Source organism: Leuciscus leuciscus, assembly GCF_965113295.1.
Source record: "Leuciscus leuciscus genome assembly, chromosome: 23".
NCBI lineage: Eukaryota > Metazoa > Chordata > Actinopteri > Cypriniformes > Leuciscidae > Leuciscus > Leuciscus leuciscus.
This window is the reverse complement of record NC_138747.1, coordinates 12,462,482-12,480,266: the sequence shown is the minus strand read 5'-3', so window position 1 is coordinate 12,480,266 and position 17,785 is coordinate 12,462,482. Positions and strand designations below refer to the sequence as shown.

The 17,785-nt window shown below is 38.3% G+C and overlaps 1 protein-coding gene across 2 annotated transcripts; it reads left to right on the top strand.

Moving 5' to 3' along the window:
- The first annotated feature begins 138 nt into the window (after nucleotides 1-138).
- kdm5ba (lysine demethylase 5Ba) lies at nucleotides 139-17,718 on the top strand. Of its 2 annotated transcripts, XM_082155151.1 has the most exons (28): nucleotides 139-297; nucleotides 1,336-1,534; nucleotides 3,097-3,174; nucleotides 3,743-3,865; nucleotides 4,066-4,236; nucleotides 4,976-5,104; nucleotides 5,187-5,280; nucleotides 6,305-6,372; nucleotides 6,461-6,619; nucleotides 6,936-7,055; nucleotides 7,146-7,304; nucleotides 7,415-7,596; nucleotides 7,767-7,929; nucleotides 8,014-8,133; nucleotides 8,754-8,948; nucleotides 9,933-10,114; nucleotides 10,242-10,366; nucleotides 11,160-11,310; nucleotides 11,419-11,533; nucleotides 11,621-11,976; nucleotides 13,262-13,400; nucleotides 13,509-13,688; nucleotides 13,793-13,945; nucleotides 14,688-15,101; nucleotides 15,196-15,286; nucleotides 15,382-15,587; nucleotides 16,405-16,674; nucleotides 16,810-17,718. In XM_082155151.1, exons 2-28 carry the CDS (start codon nucleotides 1,382-1,384, stop codon nucleotides 16,939-16,941), a joined length of 4,428 nt encoding a protein of 1,475 aa, XP_082011277.1. In that variant the 5' UTR covers nucleotides 139-297; nucleotides 1,336-1,381; the 3' UTR covers nucleotides 16,942-17,718. The 2 variants fall into 2 exon arrangements, with proteins under 2 accessions (XP_082011277.1, XP_082011278.1); XM_082155152.1 differs by lacking the exon at nucleotides 139-297 and having other exon boundaries at nucleotides 1,287-1,534.
- Nucleotides 17,719-17,785: the final 67 nt, after the last annotated feature.

Here is a 17,785-nt window from a genome sequence, read left to right as displayed (position 1 = left end):
GATTTAGGGGGAAATAAGGCAGTAAACACCGATATGTTATGCAAAAGTGTCGTTATTGTCAGATTACAACTGCCACACCTCGGTCATTCTGCCTCGGTAGAATAACTGCGGTTTCCTGCGATAGGCGGATAAGGGAACCGGGGATCGCTGTCCTGCGTTTCATAGGGGGCGACAGCTTCCGAGTTGACGTGCGGTACGTGCTCATAGAAATTGCTCGCATGGAATACTACGTTGGATGTTGATGGACCCTCTGCACAGAGATATGTAAAGACGAAAGTCAATCGCAACGCCAGTACGGTGAGATACTTTCTGTCTTGGCACAATATTTCATTTTCCGCTGAAGGATCATGCATTCCGAAATCGGGTCACGAGACGGAGCAAATGCTCACGGATTATGTATTCAAACGATTTTTTTTATGTGCTATCTGTACGGTGTCACCCCAAGCCAAAGGTTAATCATGATTTTAGAAGGTAATCGGGTGGGGAGTGACTAAATTCATCGTCCCTGGACAACATCTGTTACTTCCGAGTGGGTAACTTGAAAGAGTCCATTTAAAGAAGTAGTTCCGGTGAAAAATGAAGCTTTGGTTTGTCAATCCGCGCGAGTCACCAAGTCACTTCTCTAATTCAATGGGAACCTACTTCTGCCTTTTGAAAGCACTTCAGGGGAGACGGTTAAACGAATAAATATACAAAAGTTTTCGAGGGGTTCCTCATATTTGTATATAAAGCTTTGTTTTGATCACAGGTTTCATGAGAGTACCATCTGTTACTTAACATGTTTACTTAAGCCTTCGCGAGCAGATAAAGCTAAGAAAAAACGCAAACGCGTTTTGAAAATAAAACCTGGATGACTGTTATAGACAGCTACGTGTGCTAGATTTGAAATATAATTGCATGTTTTGTTTGCTATAGTTAAATTAATTGAAGTAGTGTATATATTTTTGTTAATAATAAATTGTTGAAAATTGTTGACCATTACTAAACCAAAAGCTTTGTTAGTAGGCCTATTGATCGTTACGTAAATGGTGCGATAATGAATGATGACCTTTTTCCCCTTCCAATGCAATTTGGAGAATTTAAGCGTACATTTTACAATTTAAAAAACTTATTTATAAAAAATCTGCATTGGTGAGAATGTCGGACAAAGAAAGGAAATCAAGCGTCTCTACTTTTGAAGCGGAAGGCGACTAAGCACTGTTACGTCAGCACTCCGTCTGTGTGTACGTTTCCCAAAGTGGATGAGGATGTTAATTGTCGGAGTTCAGGTGTAATCATTCTTTAATATGGCATCTTTTCGAGACTAATTAAAACATTTACTTCAACTTCAAACAGTTTACTGCAGTTTCTACATGTCATCATTTGGATCAAGTTCCCCAGAATGACCCATTCACGACCCAACGAGTTTATTCCACCACCGGAGTGCCCTGTCTTTGAGCCCAGTTGGGAGGAATTTGCCGACCCTTTTGGGTTCATCAACAAAATACGTCCAATTGCAGAAAACACTGGCATCTGCAAGATCCGACCGCCCCCGGTAAGTTTCTTCGACATATAACAGAACTGTCAAATGCAAGCTATCTCTCTGTCGTCTTTTTTACTCGTAGATTGCAGATCCCGAAACACTTTTTCTAAAGACAGGCTTTTTCAACATGGCGGATTGCGGCTCCAGCCATTGCGAACGTTCGTAACGGCGTGTGCGCGTGTACGCGCAGCTACTAGCTATGCGTGAATGCTCGCGTGTGGTTTACTCCTACAGCGACCACAATAACATCACTTGCTTTCCTTTCAAGAGAGTTTTATCATACTAAGGCTTATAAGTAGCACAACTGTTTTTGGAGCAGATACTTTTAATAAATGGTTGGTTGATGGGAAAAATGTTGAGGAACAGAATGTAGTGATTGTTATTGTCTTCCAAAATCAATGTTCGTTAGAATGCATCCACCCAAACAAGAACAATCGTCGATAGTGTAACTTGCAACCTAGGACAAGCATTATATAACTTTTTTACATTTATTTTGAAACATTTTTGCGAAAAGCCTGTACTGTTGGTGTAACGTTGAATAAAAAAAATGCAACTTCCTCATTTTTTTTTTTTACATTAACGTCAAAGCATTTGCTTTCAAATATAATCTTTTAATTGGTTATCTGATGTTGAAAGGTGGTGTGAAAGTGTTTGTTGATCATGTTTTTTGTTTATTATGTTTATGTATTAGCTACTATATTTTTTCAGTGCTACGGAAACTGTCTTGTCTAAAAATGGCCACTTTTGCTACCAAATAATGTAAAACCGCTCGTTTGTTAACACATTACTGTCGTTTATTAAATAGTTTAAGTTTTATCTTGAGACAAAATTGTAAAATAAATAAAATATTGCTGAAGTTGTCGGTGGCGTAATTGTTCTTTGCCGTTGTCCTCCATGTTGTGCGAGTTGTGTATTTGCATTTGGCCATTGAAACTGAAATTTGATGTAAATAGCAACTCAAGCGAGAAGCTGGATTAGGTTTAGATCGCGTTTTAAACGTTTACAGAACAATAAAGTTGTTTATTGTCTTGGCTATGTACATTTATTGTGTTTTGCCTTGTTGTTCACAACTGTTAACACCCTAAAACGGCCTCCGTTGAATCTATCCATCCAAGTATGTTATACTGCTAATATCCGTTTATAACTGATGAATTATACATATATTTGATAAAATGTTAATAGTTCCAGATTCTTGCCTGTGGACCATTTCACAACTTCAATTATATTGATATGTTTTTTGCGTACATGCAATGCATCATACCATACCTTATGATGTACAGGAAAATTGGTTTAAGGTGAAGACGAATCAGGGCCTTTTGAAATGAAAACCATCTTGATGTTGATTTGTGTATTAAACCATTATATATTTTTTAATCAACCTGGTGTAGATGAAATGCTATACTACTTTCATATTGTATTTACAAGCGTTATTGTTCAGTACAAAGATGGCATTATGAAAAACCCACATGCAGATATAAACCAAAAGAATGCTCTTCTGTTAGACCAGAGTTTTTAACTTGTGTGGCAAATGGTATACATAAAAGCTTAACACATTTTTTTTTTCTTTATGTCAGGGATGGCAGCCACCCTTTGCCTGTGATGTGGACAGACTGCATTTCACACCACGCATTCAGAGGCTCAATGAGTTGGAGGTGAGACCTTTATTTGTCTCCTGTTTGATACAAATTTTGTATTTGCAGATATGTTCATGTGGCCTTATTAAACCGAAACCTGCAACTAGACATGACCTCTTTTTGGTCTGCCACAATTAAAAGCTCAGGGTTTGGTGTCAACTAAAAAGGTCACTAACAGAAAGGAAAGGTCGCTTGTGTAAAATCACAATAAGATCACATATTGTTGCCACCAACTCTTTTGATTGCGCTGTGGTTTGTTAATCTTTTTATTTTTTAAAAATTTTTTTAATTTAATGAATACTATGTTCAAAAGAACAGCATTTATTTGATGTAGAAAATCTTTTGTAACATTGTAAATGTTTTTGTCAGTTTTAATGAATTGAACGTGACCTTTCTGAATACAAATATTAATTTCTTTGAAAATATCATACTGACCCTAAATAATTCTAATATAAATTGTTCTTTTAAATATAAAACAAGTGCAAAAAAAAGATGCTTTCTCCTTTGCATACTTAATGCTACTAAAAGAACGAGGACTTCATGTTTGATTTTCTGAAACCCTTTTTGTTGTATTTTTGTTTCATAGGCCCAAACCAGAGTTAAGCTCAATTTCTTGGACCAGATTGCAAAGTTCTGGGAACTGCAGGGATGCACACTGAAAATTCCCCATGTTGAGCGCAAAACCCTGGATTTATATGTTCTTTACAAGGTAGGACTGAGGTTTTGTTATCTCCAGTGCTCATACGCATGGTTTAAAGCATAGTACGTTGGTTAAGTTGTACAGTTTGCACTTTGCAAGTAATATGGGGTACTAGAGTTGAAAACGCTGATGTATACTTCCTCTGTGGCGTTTTTGAAAAGAAAATATAATATGTAAACATATCTTTGGTGACCTCTTTCTCCGTCTAGCTGGTCAAAGAAGAGGGTGGCTTTGATGTGGTCTGTAGAGAGCGGAGATGGACCCAGATTGCACTGAAGATGGGCTTTGCTCCCGGCAAAGCAGTCGGCTCTCACCTCCGCTCTCACTATGAGAGGATTCTCTACCCATACTATTTGTTCCAGACAGGAGCTAATCTTATGGTGAGGTCACTAAAGCGCTTGTATAACTTCCCCTTTCCTCTTTTCAGCCTTCTATCGTTCAGTTTCAATCCCTTTTCCTGATTAATGTTCTTTGTTATGTTGCACACATGACAGCCATTGTCCATGATAATTTTTTGGCAGGGAACCCAAATATCTGAACAGAAAGGGTGTCCCAGTTTATTAAGCATTGTTGATAAGTGCCCTAGTTTATTTATACACACAACTATGAAGTGCAGCAAACATATACTTGAGGTTGTGTTCCTGTGTATGTTTTTATAGGGTGTCATTTGTAGTTTGTTTTTACTTTTTAAGTAGTGTCTGGCAGGCTGTTCGTCTGTGTTTTGGTGTTCCTGCGTGATGAGTGGTTAACAGTTTTCTCTGATGTGCATGTTTTTCTGTGCTGTACCCTCGGTCCCCTCCCCCACCCGTAAAGTGGTGTGAATTCATTTGATGAGCCCTGAGCTCTAGGCCCACTCGCCTGCTGCTTTTACCCTATGGTTAATACCCTAGGGGTGATCTGTTTTGCCTCTCACTGTTACTGGCTTTAATAATGTCCACCCTGCTGTCATGTGGCTCTCTGGTTAATTAGATAAGAGTGAAGCCACATGTGCACACTTATAGTGGTGTCATAAATAAAGTACATTTGCGTTGTTTCCATTTTTTATTGTGAATATGTGGCCTTGTCACTTGAAGTGGTGTATCGGGCATGATGTCGAAGTTAAATCTTTTTCTTCAACAGAACTCTCAGAAGCCAACTCTGACTAATGACACCAAAGACAAGGAGTACAAACCCCATGACCTGCCCCAGCGTCAGTCGGTGCAACCAGTAGAAACCTGCACTATTGCCCGCAGAGCTAAACGGACAGAGGTAAAGGGCATTCATACCTTGGACCAGTTGTTCAAACTAGATAGTAATGCCCTTAACTCTGACATTTCGCTTCTCTTCATAGGGTCGCTGTTTTAAATCAGAACCGGGTGAGGTGTGTGAAAACAAACCCAACCTGAGGCGGCGAATGGGCTCTTGTGTGGCAAAATCAGAACCAGGTACAGATCCATATATTTTATTTATAGTTTTCCACTCAAAAATCACTTTGCATATTTTGAAGTAGGGCCATTATTTATTGATAGATAGATAGATAGATAGATAGATAGATAGATAGATAGATAGATAGATAGATAGATAGATAGATAGATAGATAGATAGATAGTTTTGGTAATCGAGAAAATCCGATATTTTGTTTTGGTAATAAAAAACAGACCTAAGCAAACAATATCCTTTAAAATGACTTAAAATACATAAATAATAACAATGAGGCAATAATAGTTGTTTTAAATGAAGTATCAAAATCAAGTAATCCTATTATACTTTTATAGAAAAACAATGTTAAAATGCATAATATACATAATATAGAATGGTTTTAATACATTGGGAAGCCTTAGAAAACGGTCTAATAATGCGGTTCATGGATTCTCGTCGTGGAATGCGCCACTTCTGGTATTTTGCCGGTTACTCGTCACTGGAAAATTGCAATCGAGGATTTTTTTTAATCGAGTGCTAAAAAAATTTCGAGGAATCGTGACAGCCCTATTTTGAAGTTCATCATGGCTTGGTATTAGCATTTATCTATGCTACCATTCAAAAGTTTGGCGTCAGTGACAGGACTTGCTGTTCTTTTTAACTTAGTATTTATTAAAACATCCTGTAAAAACACAAAATATTAAGCAGAACAATGTTTTCAACATTGATGATAAGAAATGTTTCTTGAGCTCCAATCAGCATATTAGAAGGATTTCTGAAGGATTATGTGACACTGAAGACCGCACTAATGACTGCTGAAAATTCAGCTCTACCATCACAGGAATTTTAAGTTATTATAAATAGTAATAATATTTCATGATATTACATGATATTTTATTGTATTTTGATCAAATAAATTCAGCCTTGAGCATGAGAGATTTCTTTTAAAAAGTCATACTGACCCCAAACCTTTGAATGGTAGTGTATTTCCAACTTGTAATCTTACTGCAACGTGAAATTCTGAACTTATTTACTTTACATCTCTTCTAGTGAAAGAAATTCCAGTGCAGGTGAAAGAAGAACCCATTGAGCAACCAGTTGAAGGTGAAAAATCAAAGGTGAGGAAGGAGGTCAGAGGACCATTCACACAACAGAAAGTGTGCACTGCATTCCTTTATGGCAATGTTTGGGGGTTTTTCCCCACAGGTGGAGCAGTACATATGCTTGGTATGTGGGGGTGGAGGTGATGAAGATAGACTATTGCTTTGTGATGGGTGTGACGACAGCTATCACACCTTCTGTCTGATCCCACCCCTCCACGATGTCCCTAAAGGTGACTGGAGGTGCCCCAAGTGCCTGGCTCAGGTGAGCCACTCCCGACTGTCTACATCTGCAAAATGATGCCATCATGGCCATTTTCTTTGTCTTTATCACATAATTGTTTTGTGACCTAATATGATATTGATGAAACCTTTGATAACATAAATGCAGTCATATTCTTAGAACCTATATTCATAACTAAATTACAGCTGCTCCTGTTTGCGCTCTCTGCACCCATTCCCTGCTGTCTGTTAGTACATGTGATTTTTGCTTAATTTTACGGAATTGTTTAATAGTCGATTGGATTTAGGCTATGCAGTTATAATGCTTGTAATCATTGGCTTCTCTGTTCTCACTATAGGAGTGTGGTAAGCCACAGGTGGCGTTTGGCTTTGAGCAGGCCTCCAGAGACTACACCCTCCGCACCTTTGGTGATATGGCTGACTCTTTCAAGTCTGACTACTTTAACATGCCTGTTCACGTATGTCTGTTAAATGACACTTGAGAAACAAATATGATTGCATACCATGTGCTATTGGAATATGAAGTGATCGCCCTTATTGTTTGACAGATGGTTCCCACAGAGCTGGTGGAGAAGGAGTTCTGGCGGCTGGTTAGCACCATAGAGGAGGATGTCACTGTTGAGTATGGGGCTGATATTGCTTCAAAGGATTTCGGAAGTGGCTTCCCTGTTAAGAACGGCACATTTAAGCTCTCGCCAGAGGAGGAGGTACAAAAATAACCTGAAATGCAAAGTTCTTGCAGTCTGTATGCTGAAAGTACAGATCAAAATCTTCAGACCACAAATGCATGTTTCATTAAATCATTTTTTTTGTTCAGGATTATCTGAGCAGTGGCTGGAACCTCAACAACATGCCAGTGTTGGATGCATCTGTGCTGACTCATGTCACAGCGGACATCTGTGGGATGAAGCTCCCATGGCTTTATGTGGGCATGTGCTTCTCCTCCTTCTGCTGGCACATTGAGGACCACTGGAGCTATTCCATCAACTATCTGCACTGGTAATCCACTCGCACTTTCCACATTGAGAGAAACCCATTTTACATGGTAGATTAAGCACACGTGCTCTTCAGCAAGTTGCTGTGCCACCTTGTACGTGCTTTTTTATGCTTCATATTAACACCTACTAGGATAAAAACAAACCATGCTCTTTTGTTGTTTTGATCTGCAGGGGAGAGCCAAAGACATGGTATGGCGCTCCTGGCTACGCCGCCGAGCAGTTGGAGAATGTGATGAAGAGCCTGGCCCCTGAGCTCTTTGAGTCTCAGCCAGACTTGCTCCACCAGCTGGTCACCATCATGAACCCAAATGTGCTCATGGATCATGGAGTACCAGTGAGTGGCCACATATACAATCATAGATGGAGAGTTCTGGACTAAACAAAGACCGTTAATAACATACGATTTTGTCCTCTGTAGATTTACCGTACAAACCAGTGTGCCGGCGAGTTTGTCATCACCTTCCCGAGGGCCTATCACAGTGGATTCAACCAGGGCTTCAACTTTGCAGAGGCAGTCAACTTCTGCACAGCAGACTGGGTAAAAGGCGCTAAATGTTGGCATAAAATAAAAATTCACCCAGTCTATTTTGTAAATGCATGTTATTGATCTTATGGCATGCAGAACTTCTCCAATCATTTAGTTCACTTAGGGTACGTTTTACCCAACAACGATGTACTAAAAACGGACACATTTGTTCTTTGCATTTTTCGTGTACAGACGACAACATTGTCAAAATGATCCCTGTTCACACGAATCTGTGAAAATGACTAAAAACAATGTGTTCTGCTGCCAGGCCAGTAATTGGCGATGTCACTTTGTAAAGAAAAACTGTGCACATATAGACTGAACTCGTAATACACATGCATATTCACAAATTCACATTTTTGTAGTTTACATGGAGACGATAACAGTATCGTTTTTGTAAAAACTTTCACTTTGAAACCTGTTTTCAGCCCACCAAAAAGTTGTCGTTTAAATGAACGTGTAAAATGCAAAACGTTTTTAGTTGAAAACGGTGTTGTGTAAACGGTCCCTTAAACCCCACAGCTTTCTTCGAATGCTGCTACTTCATATACATTATGATTTTAATGTTGGATAAGCAAAATTCCATACAAGATATGAATCAAAGTGATCTAAAATACGTTCTTGTGTTTCAGATGCATCTTGGTCGAAAGTGTGTCGAGCACTATCGATCACTCAACAGATACTGTGTTTTCTCCCACGATGAAATGACCTGTAACATTGCCGCCAAGGCAGACAGTCTAGAGTTGGAACTGGCCACTGCTGTCCAGAAGGACATGTGCGCTATGATTCTGGAAGAGAAGATGCTCCGTGAGAAAGCCTATAAGCGGGTGGGTGGCTATTTTAAAGGCAGTGAGCCCATTTAAACTGCTTTAACTTGCACTTCATGACCCAATTGAGAGCGTGCGTGCGCGTGTGTGTCTGTGTGTATGTATAAATTAATTTAGAAAAATAAGACAATATAAGGCTGTTACCAATAAAAATTATCTCCGTATCAACAAAATCCATCTTTCCACTGCAGAGAAAACACATTATTTAGCATGTATTTACACAGACTGTTTAATGAAACAGAGGTGGCATTAATGCATTTACACTGAAAAATTATAAATGCATAAATAATGTTATGAGACTAATGTTTGATTTAAATTTTTTATTTATTATTTATATACAAATATGAAATATTGTAAATGCAGTGATACTTAAAAATATTAAACTGAACTGGTAGTAAGTGGTGGCAGGTGACTGTCCTAATGAGTGAGTCATTGAGTCATTCAACTGATTTGTTCAAAAGGCTGATTCATTTAAGAATGAAGCAAGTGATTCTCTTTATGAATGAGTCATTGAATCACTGACTCACCCAATTCGTTCAAAAACATTTAATCATTCACACCACTGTGTGTTGTTCTGAGACGGCAATTCGATATTGATTCATTTGAATAAATCAAGTACATGGCAAATTTTCTCAAGGAAAAAAATCAACTAATGCTGTAAACTATACAGGGAGTCAGTAGGTACTAAATTGCTATAATACTGACACTTCGTGTCAGTATTATAACACTTCGTAATTATGTTTCGACTCCAATTCATGTTTATTGCATGCTGTGACTAGTAGTAAATAGGAAGAGGTGATCTGTTCACATGCCCTTCGCTTTTTCATAGCAAAAGTAACAAAGCACAAAGTTTTTTTTATTTTTATTTTTTTTTATTGTTCATAATTAAACCTGTAGCTCTGCTCTTTGTTTGCATTCATGGTCGGTCGGTCGGTCTGTCTGTCTATTACTAATTGATCCCATTGTGTATTTGCTTTTCTGTAGGGTGTGTGGCACTCCCAGCAGGTTGACTATGATGTACTACCAGACGAGGAAAGGCAGTGTGCTAAGTGCCGGACCACCTGTTACCTGTCTGCCATCACCTGTCCCTGTAGCCCCGACCAGCTGGTCTGTCTCCACCATATCCAGGACCTCTGTCCTTGCCCTGCTAGAAGCTACACACTCAAGTATGTGTTTGCAAAAGCATAGGACATTAAAACATGTAATGAGTTTAAAACTCAGAACGATGAGTCATATGCAAAAAGTTCTTGCTTTAATTCTACATATTAACCTTTTTGTCTTTTACTTGCTCAGCTATAAATACACACTTGCCGAGCTGAAGCCGATGTTCCAGGTTTTGACGGCTCGCGCAGAGTCATATGAAGACTGGGCATCTAAAGTTAACAAGATTTTGAAAGCAGATCAAGACAATAAAAGTGGTAAGTTATTTTTGCAATGTGTTTATCTTTAAACCTTAGAAACCCAAGCATTTATTATTCATAATGTTTTTTTGTTAATGTTTTCTCACCCTTTAACAAACTTTAGGAAGCAATTAGCTTTAAATAAATTTGCATCGAATTCACCACACAATTTAGTGCACAAGTGTATTTGAAAAACAGTTGATGAATTTCACTATTTGAACATTTACATAACTTAATATTTTAAATGCTTTGATATGATTATTTATGTATTCATTTTAACCATTAATTACACTTAAATGTGTATATATAATTTTGTAATATCATTATAATATATAACTTTTTATTTAATCATTTATTGAATAGGCTCCATTGTGTGAGAACATTAGAAAAAGTTTGACCCCTGAATCCAAGCATTTCTTTTTTGTTACATTGAGAGAAATTGTCTCATTTATGTACGTTCAGAATTTCAGAGCATTTTCCATCACTAAACATGTATGAATAAAAAAATATATATATATCTCAAATTGTTTGTAAATGTATACATTTATTCCAAAAGTGTTAGCTGGCTTGGTGACTAAATCGAGCTGTGGTAGTTATTTTTGCAAATTTTTCTCTACCAAAACTGTTGTTATGATACATTTCAAGCATGTCAGCTACTGTCATTGTGTTTGTTTAGTGAAAGTTAGGTATTATCTAGTTGCCTTGTACAAACTTTGCAATTCTGCTATGCTGGGATTCTGGGGGTTAAATGCTCTTGTTTTTTTGTTTTTTTTGTCTAAAATATATATATATATATTTTTTTTCTTATTAGATTTGGAGGAGCTTCGTTCCTTGATAGTAGAAGCAGAGAAGAAGATGTACCCCGAGACTGACCTGCTATGTCACCTGCGTCAAGTCATCCAGAATGCAGATAGGTGTACCTCAATGGCCCAACAACTCCTCAATGGCAAGAGACAGACAAGGTATGTTTATTGCTTCCTCTGATATGTAAAACTTTCTGAAGTTCTTGCATTTTAAGTAGTTTTAAATTGATGCAGTTCTGTATCTAATGTGTATATTTTTGTTAATAGGTATCGCTCCGGTGGGGGGAAGTCTCAAAACCAGCTCACTGTGGAGGAACTGAAGACGTTTGTCAATCAGTTGTATGACCTGCCTTGTACCATCCGACAGGCCCCTTTCTTAAAGGTAACCAACCACACAACATCCTAAGTGTCATTTTCCTTGTTCCCAGATGTGCTGATCTTAAATTTTTCCCTCTAACCTCTATCTCAGGCTCTTTTGAACCGTGTTGAACAGTTCCAGCAGCAGAGCTTGGATCTCCTTGCAGAGGACATGGCTGGTTCCTCTGCCCTCCAAGGCCTCCTAGATGAAGGCGCAGGCTTGGATGTGGAGTTGCCTCAGCTGGCGGCGTTGAGGCAGAGGCTGGAGCAAGCACGCTGGGTGGAGGCTGTTCAAGAAGCCAGCGATCAGCCGGCCGACCTCAGTCTAGACTGCATGAGGAGGCTCATAGATCAAGGAGTAGGCCTGGCACCGCACTCCTGTGTGGAAAGAACCATGGCCCGCCTGCAGGAGCTGCTCACTGTCTGTGAACACTGGGAAGAGAAGGCCCATAACATGCTCACTGCTAGGTGAACTTAGTTTGCATTTAAGTGAAATGTCACATTAATTTAAAGGGATAGTTCACTCAAAAGATTTTATTAATTTAACTGTCATTATTTAATCACCCTCATGTCCAAATACGTGAGACTTTGAGAGATTTCTGTCCCTCCATTGAAAGGCCATTGCATCAAAACTTCTATGTTTTAAAAAGTTCATAAAGAGATTGTAAAAGAAAACCATATGAATGCAGTGGTTTAATCCAAGTCTTCTGAAGCGAGATGATTGCTTAAGGCTATATGAAGAAAATATTTACTTTAGGCTTTTATTCATTATGAATAAAGGCCTAAATTAAATCTGTTCATCGTATAAAGCGATTTGCTAAAAAAAAATTGGTAGAATGGACTTTTCTACCATCTTTCAGGTTTTTAAAAAACAACATTCCTTTTGTGTTTTGAATATAAATGAAAGTCTTATGGGTTTGGAACCAAGACAACACGAGGGTGAGTAAATGATGATAGAATTTTCACTTTTTTTGATCAACATCCCTTTTAGCTTTTCACCACTTTTATCAGCTAGATCTGAGAAGCAAAACTCCTTGTGGTTTAAGTTTGGCATTGTGCAACAAAATAATTTGCAAGTTGTTGTCAATTTTGCTTGCAAATTTTGTTTGCCTATTCCTTTCAATGGCTTATGGCTAATATAAGTCCTGCACTCCCCAACATGCATGTTGTAAAAAAAAAACATCTGGTTGAGGGAATAAAAATGTGCAGGGTAGACATTTTGACTTACAGCTGTTTACTGACTGATAAACTTGGATCAAGCTATTGTGGCATTGTCTAAATGTGACACCTACATTGTCCATACACAACAGTTTGGAGATTTTGTTTAAATGTTTTTGAACAAGTCTGTTTTGCTGACCATTTGTTTGATCAAAATACAGTAAAAACATGCAGTTTAAAATATTTTAATACATTTTAAAATCTTATTCATTCCTGTAATGTGAAAGCTGAATTTCCAGCAGTTACTCTAGTCTTCAGTGTTACTTGATCCATCAGAAATCATTCTCTAATATGCTAATTTGCTGCTTAACATTTGTCTTAAGCATCTGTTTTCCACATTGATAACAATATTTTTGTGAAATAGAAAGTTCAAAAGAACAGCATTCATTTGAATTGTAAATCTTTGGTTACAAATGTAAAAACATTTACTGTCCAATTAACTGTCAATACTATCAATTTTAATGCGTTGTTGCTGAATTTAACCTTTTGATCCTGTAAAATAATGTAGACTCGCTTGTTTTGTGCTCTTTTTCAGGCCTCGTCATAGTATCGAGACTCTTGAGGCAGCTATACAGGAAGTGGACAGCATCCCAGCATACCTTCCCAGCTGTCTTCAGCTCAAAGACTGTGTAAGCAGGGCCAGAGAGTGGATAATGGAAGCAGATTCTCTTCAGGTGTGTTTCACATGCTTCTGTACTGCTCCATTATTTGTAACCCAACGATTGGATACATAGAAACTTGTGTAAGTAGTGCTCCATCCATTTAAACATTTATTGCTACAGGCTGGAGGCCGTATTCCTGGTCTTGCTACCCTATCTGAACTAGTGTCGAGAGCCAGAGGTATTCCGGTTATGTTGGAACCACTCACTCGACTGGAAAGCTTAGTATCTGAGGTACAGACCTGGAAGGAGAGTGCAGCTAAAACGTTCCTGTTGAGGAACTCATCCTATTCTCTTCTTGAGGTAGATTACTTATTTGCAACCATACTTATTTTGGATATGAGTAACTATATGATTTATGTCAAATAAGTGGTTTTGTTATTAATTTGTATGTTTGTGTCTTTAAGGTTCTGTGTCCTAGGTGTGAGACTGGAATGCAGAAGTCAAAATCTAAAAAAGCCAAGGATGTCTCATTACCCTGCAAGAAAGTTGAAGTAAAACTGGACTCCCTTTTTGATGTGGAAAAAGCGCTTTCTACGAGCAAAGATACAGCTTCAGCAGTAGGTCACCTTTTGGTTTTAGGCTGAATGCAAAACAAGTAGGTTTTGGTTAGTCTTGCTGACCCTGATATATTGCACTCAAAAATCTAATTAAAATTCAGGATTTCTGCATGTCCTTAAAAGACTTATTTAATTTAGCTGCACATTCAAAGTGAAAACACAGCACTTTTGCACATGTGGCACGTGATTTCAGAGTATTTTGCAATCAATGAATGAAGCCATTTGTAATGACCTGTTGATTAATTTACTTTATGGTTTTTATATTGTAAGATGCTGTAGATGGTTGCATATTTTATCTCCCTCATCTGTTTGAAAGAGCAGCTGGAAGCAGTAAAGCATATACATTTCAAAATAAGAGTCCCTGAGTATTTAGATTTTACTAGTATCGGCACAATCTTTTTATTGCCTTTCTTTAAACACATTGTTATCATATCAGCTAAATCCAATATTGATCAACCTCTAATTCGTATGTATTGGTATATTAGTACATAAACCAATTTCAATTTGGTTTTGTAGTTGAATGTGTGCTCCAGTCTGTTTAATTACATTTAAAAAAAATCTGAGGTTTTTTGAGAATTGAGAACTGGTTTGTTCTGTATTGGCATGTGGTCTTAATTTTGATTCTAAAAAAAACTGCAGAAACCTAGAAAGAGCCATCCTTATTGTTGAGTCCTGACTGTTCACATGTGTGATGATGGACATTTGGGTATCTGCTCAGACTTGCATATTCTTCTCCAAACAGATGGCCACTCTCAGTGACGTACATCAGAAAGAGTTGGATAGCATGTCTATGTTGAGGATCTCAAATGAGTCAAAGTGTCAGTCTTCGCCCAGCTGTTTGGCCCCCACAGTGTGCTTGTGTCACACCGTCCCCGCAGGCCCCATGCTCCAGTGTGAACTTTGTCGAGACGCCTACCACAGCGGCTGTGTGCCGGGGTTTAAGGACATCCAGACAGGCCTACCGTGGTTATGCCCGCTCTGCAAGCGCTCTGAGAAGCCCCCTCTGGATAAGGTGCTTCCACTGCTCGCTTCCTTACAGCGGATTCGGATTCGGCTTCCGGAGGGCGATGCCCTGCGATATGTGATTGAGAGAACGGTGCGCTGGCAGCACAAAGTGCAGCAGGTTTCTCCTCCTACACAGCATCTGAATGGCAAAGTGAGCATAATATTTTTGGATATAATTAGTTTGTAACATAAAAGCATATTTTCAGTTGACTTTATATTTGATTAATTCTATTTATATGATGCAGGCAAGACATATTTCTGGGATTGCATCATCTCAGGCAATGGAAGGGAGCAACAGTTCTTTCTACATGTTGCAGCCCTGCATTCCTCTCAATGGTGAGTCAACCACACCTGAAGTTTTTAAATTTACAGTTACAGAGTGGTTGTAAATGTCTTGATGTAAACATTTGGGACTCTGTCATGTGTTGCAGAACTCAGTGCTGAGTTGGAGGAGCTGTTGGTAGAAGGTCTTCTCCTGCAGGTGACGTTACCGGAGCTTCAACAGCTTTATAGCAGCCTGCTTAACAGGTTTTCACCATCCCAGCACTCCATGCAGAGCAGCGAACATGATCACCAGTATCACATTGCTCAAGACAGAAGTCCACCTCACAGGAGCCCCCCGCACAGCAAAGCACAGGTGGGAGAACTCTCAACTTGCTTACTAATCCTTCAGTAGCATTTGCTTTGTAGCATTGTAAATTCCTATGATTTAGACCCAAACTTTTTTGTAAACCCAACCCCTTTGACTTTATTTACTTGAAGTTAATATTTCATTGAACAACACATTTACATGCATATGGTTCTCTGATGATGGTTAATGGTCATATGACATGCAGGTAAACAAAAGTTGTCACAACTGACTTTGTATGCCCCAATTTTGACTTTTTACCATAATGATGACCTTTAGCGCAGATATCAAGCCATAATTAAGATAAACATTTGAAATTGACATGGTTACAAAAGTTGAAGTTATGTCATAATAGTCTGTCATAACTGACTTTTGTTAAAATTATTTCAGAACTATTTATTTAATTACTTAAATTATAAAAAATATATAATTATTTAATTATTAGCTTTTCATCAACAATGGCAATGGGTTCAGTGTGAATAGTCCAAAAATGCAAATTAAATGATAAATAAACTTGAATGTGCTTCAGTACTGAAAAGTATTTCTAAAAAGTTTAATGTAATTCCAAAATGTTTTTATTAACATTTGTCCTATGTTTATATGCTTAGTGTTTTGCTGTTAGCATAGCACACTAACGTCATACAATAAGTCAATTACAAATCGAGTCTCTTCAGTGCTGTTCGTGTGAACTGCTGCCAATGTAGAGTGTTCCAAATCAGTCACTTACGAGGTTACTTCCATAATTGTTGGAATGCTGTCTTGCGAGAAAGCTCACTAGGTTTCAGAACTGATCTTTTGACTGATTTTGATTTGAATTTCCATCTAGGATGTGGTTCCAGAGATCAAGAAGGAATCCGAGAAGGTTGAGAAGAACAGCAAACGGCGTCTAGAGAAAGAGAACGTGGAAGGTCAGCACAGAGACAAGATAAAAAAGCCCAAGAAAAAGAAGCCCAAAATGAACAAAGAAAGGAGAAGAGAGGAGAAACGAACCACCTCCCCTGCCAACTCCCTTTCTGACCCATCGTATTCAGACGACTCTGAGGAGGATTGGTCTGTGTGCTCGGCAAAGCGATGCCAACAGCCAGAAGGAAACGAGGTTAGCTTTAGCACAGTTGGAAGTGCTTGGTTTTGTTTTCTAATCCAGTGCATCATTCTTGCTAATATATTTGGGTTCTATTTTTGTGACTCTTGCCTGCATGAATATTTATTGTTTTTTTGGTCTTCCTCATAGGTAAACTGGGTCCAGTGTGATGGCAGCTGTAACCAGTGGTTCCACCAGGTTTGTGTGGGAGTGTCTGCTGAGCAGGCTGAGAATGAGGACTACATCTGCGTCAGCTGCGCTATAAACGATTTGACAGAATGAGGACCAAAATCATGTTTTTTCAAAGGATAGTCAAAAGGCTCCCCGTTTTGCACATAAGTTACAGCACCAAGAATGCACCAGAGATCATCCTCTTATTGATTCCCGCTTCCCCTCTGCTCCCTTGGTGCTACTGCCTTCTTGATAGGACTGTTAACAAAAATCTGTATGATTATCCGCTTTTTGTTTTGTATTTTTGAAGATTTCCTTCTATAACATTTTTTTTCTTCTTCTCTAGAGAACGTGATGCATAGATGTACCTCAGGGGTTTCCATCCCATAAATGCAAAACGATGGGGAACTTAAGTTTCCCCAAATGTATTTGTTCATATTTATTGTTTGGTTTTTTCTCTCCCCAGTCACCTTTAGAGAATTTCTAACGTGAAATTATCAATCTGGGCTATTTACACCAAATAATATTAATTGGACTAAACAAAATGGTCTAAAATTATTTTTGGAACCCGCTGTTTTGGTACATGTGTCTAATAATATAAAATATTATTTATTTATCCCAGCAATAAGTTGGCTGGTTACCCTGATTTTCAGTAGCTTGAGATCTGCTCTGATCTGTTGCTTGATGCATTAGAAGTGTTGTACAGAATCCTAATGTAGGTTGTCAGACAAAAGAGATGTAGCAGGCTGAAGAAAAAACTGTGTGAAATATACTTTGTGATGTATAATGTGGCTTTCTTTAAAACTCAAAACAGATCTTTCCGATGTTAATTCAGTTGTGGAATAAAATGGTTTGTTCTCACCTATAAATACTTACCTACTTCTGTTATCATGAACCTTTCTTGTCTTTATTTGTGTGCAACTTCTGTGTGGAATAGCACAAATCAAACACGTTG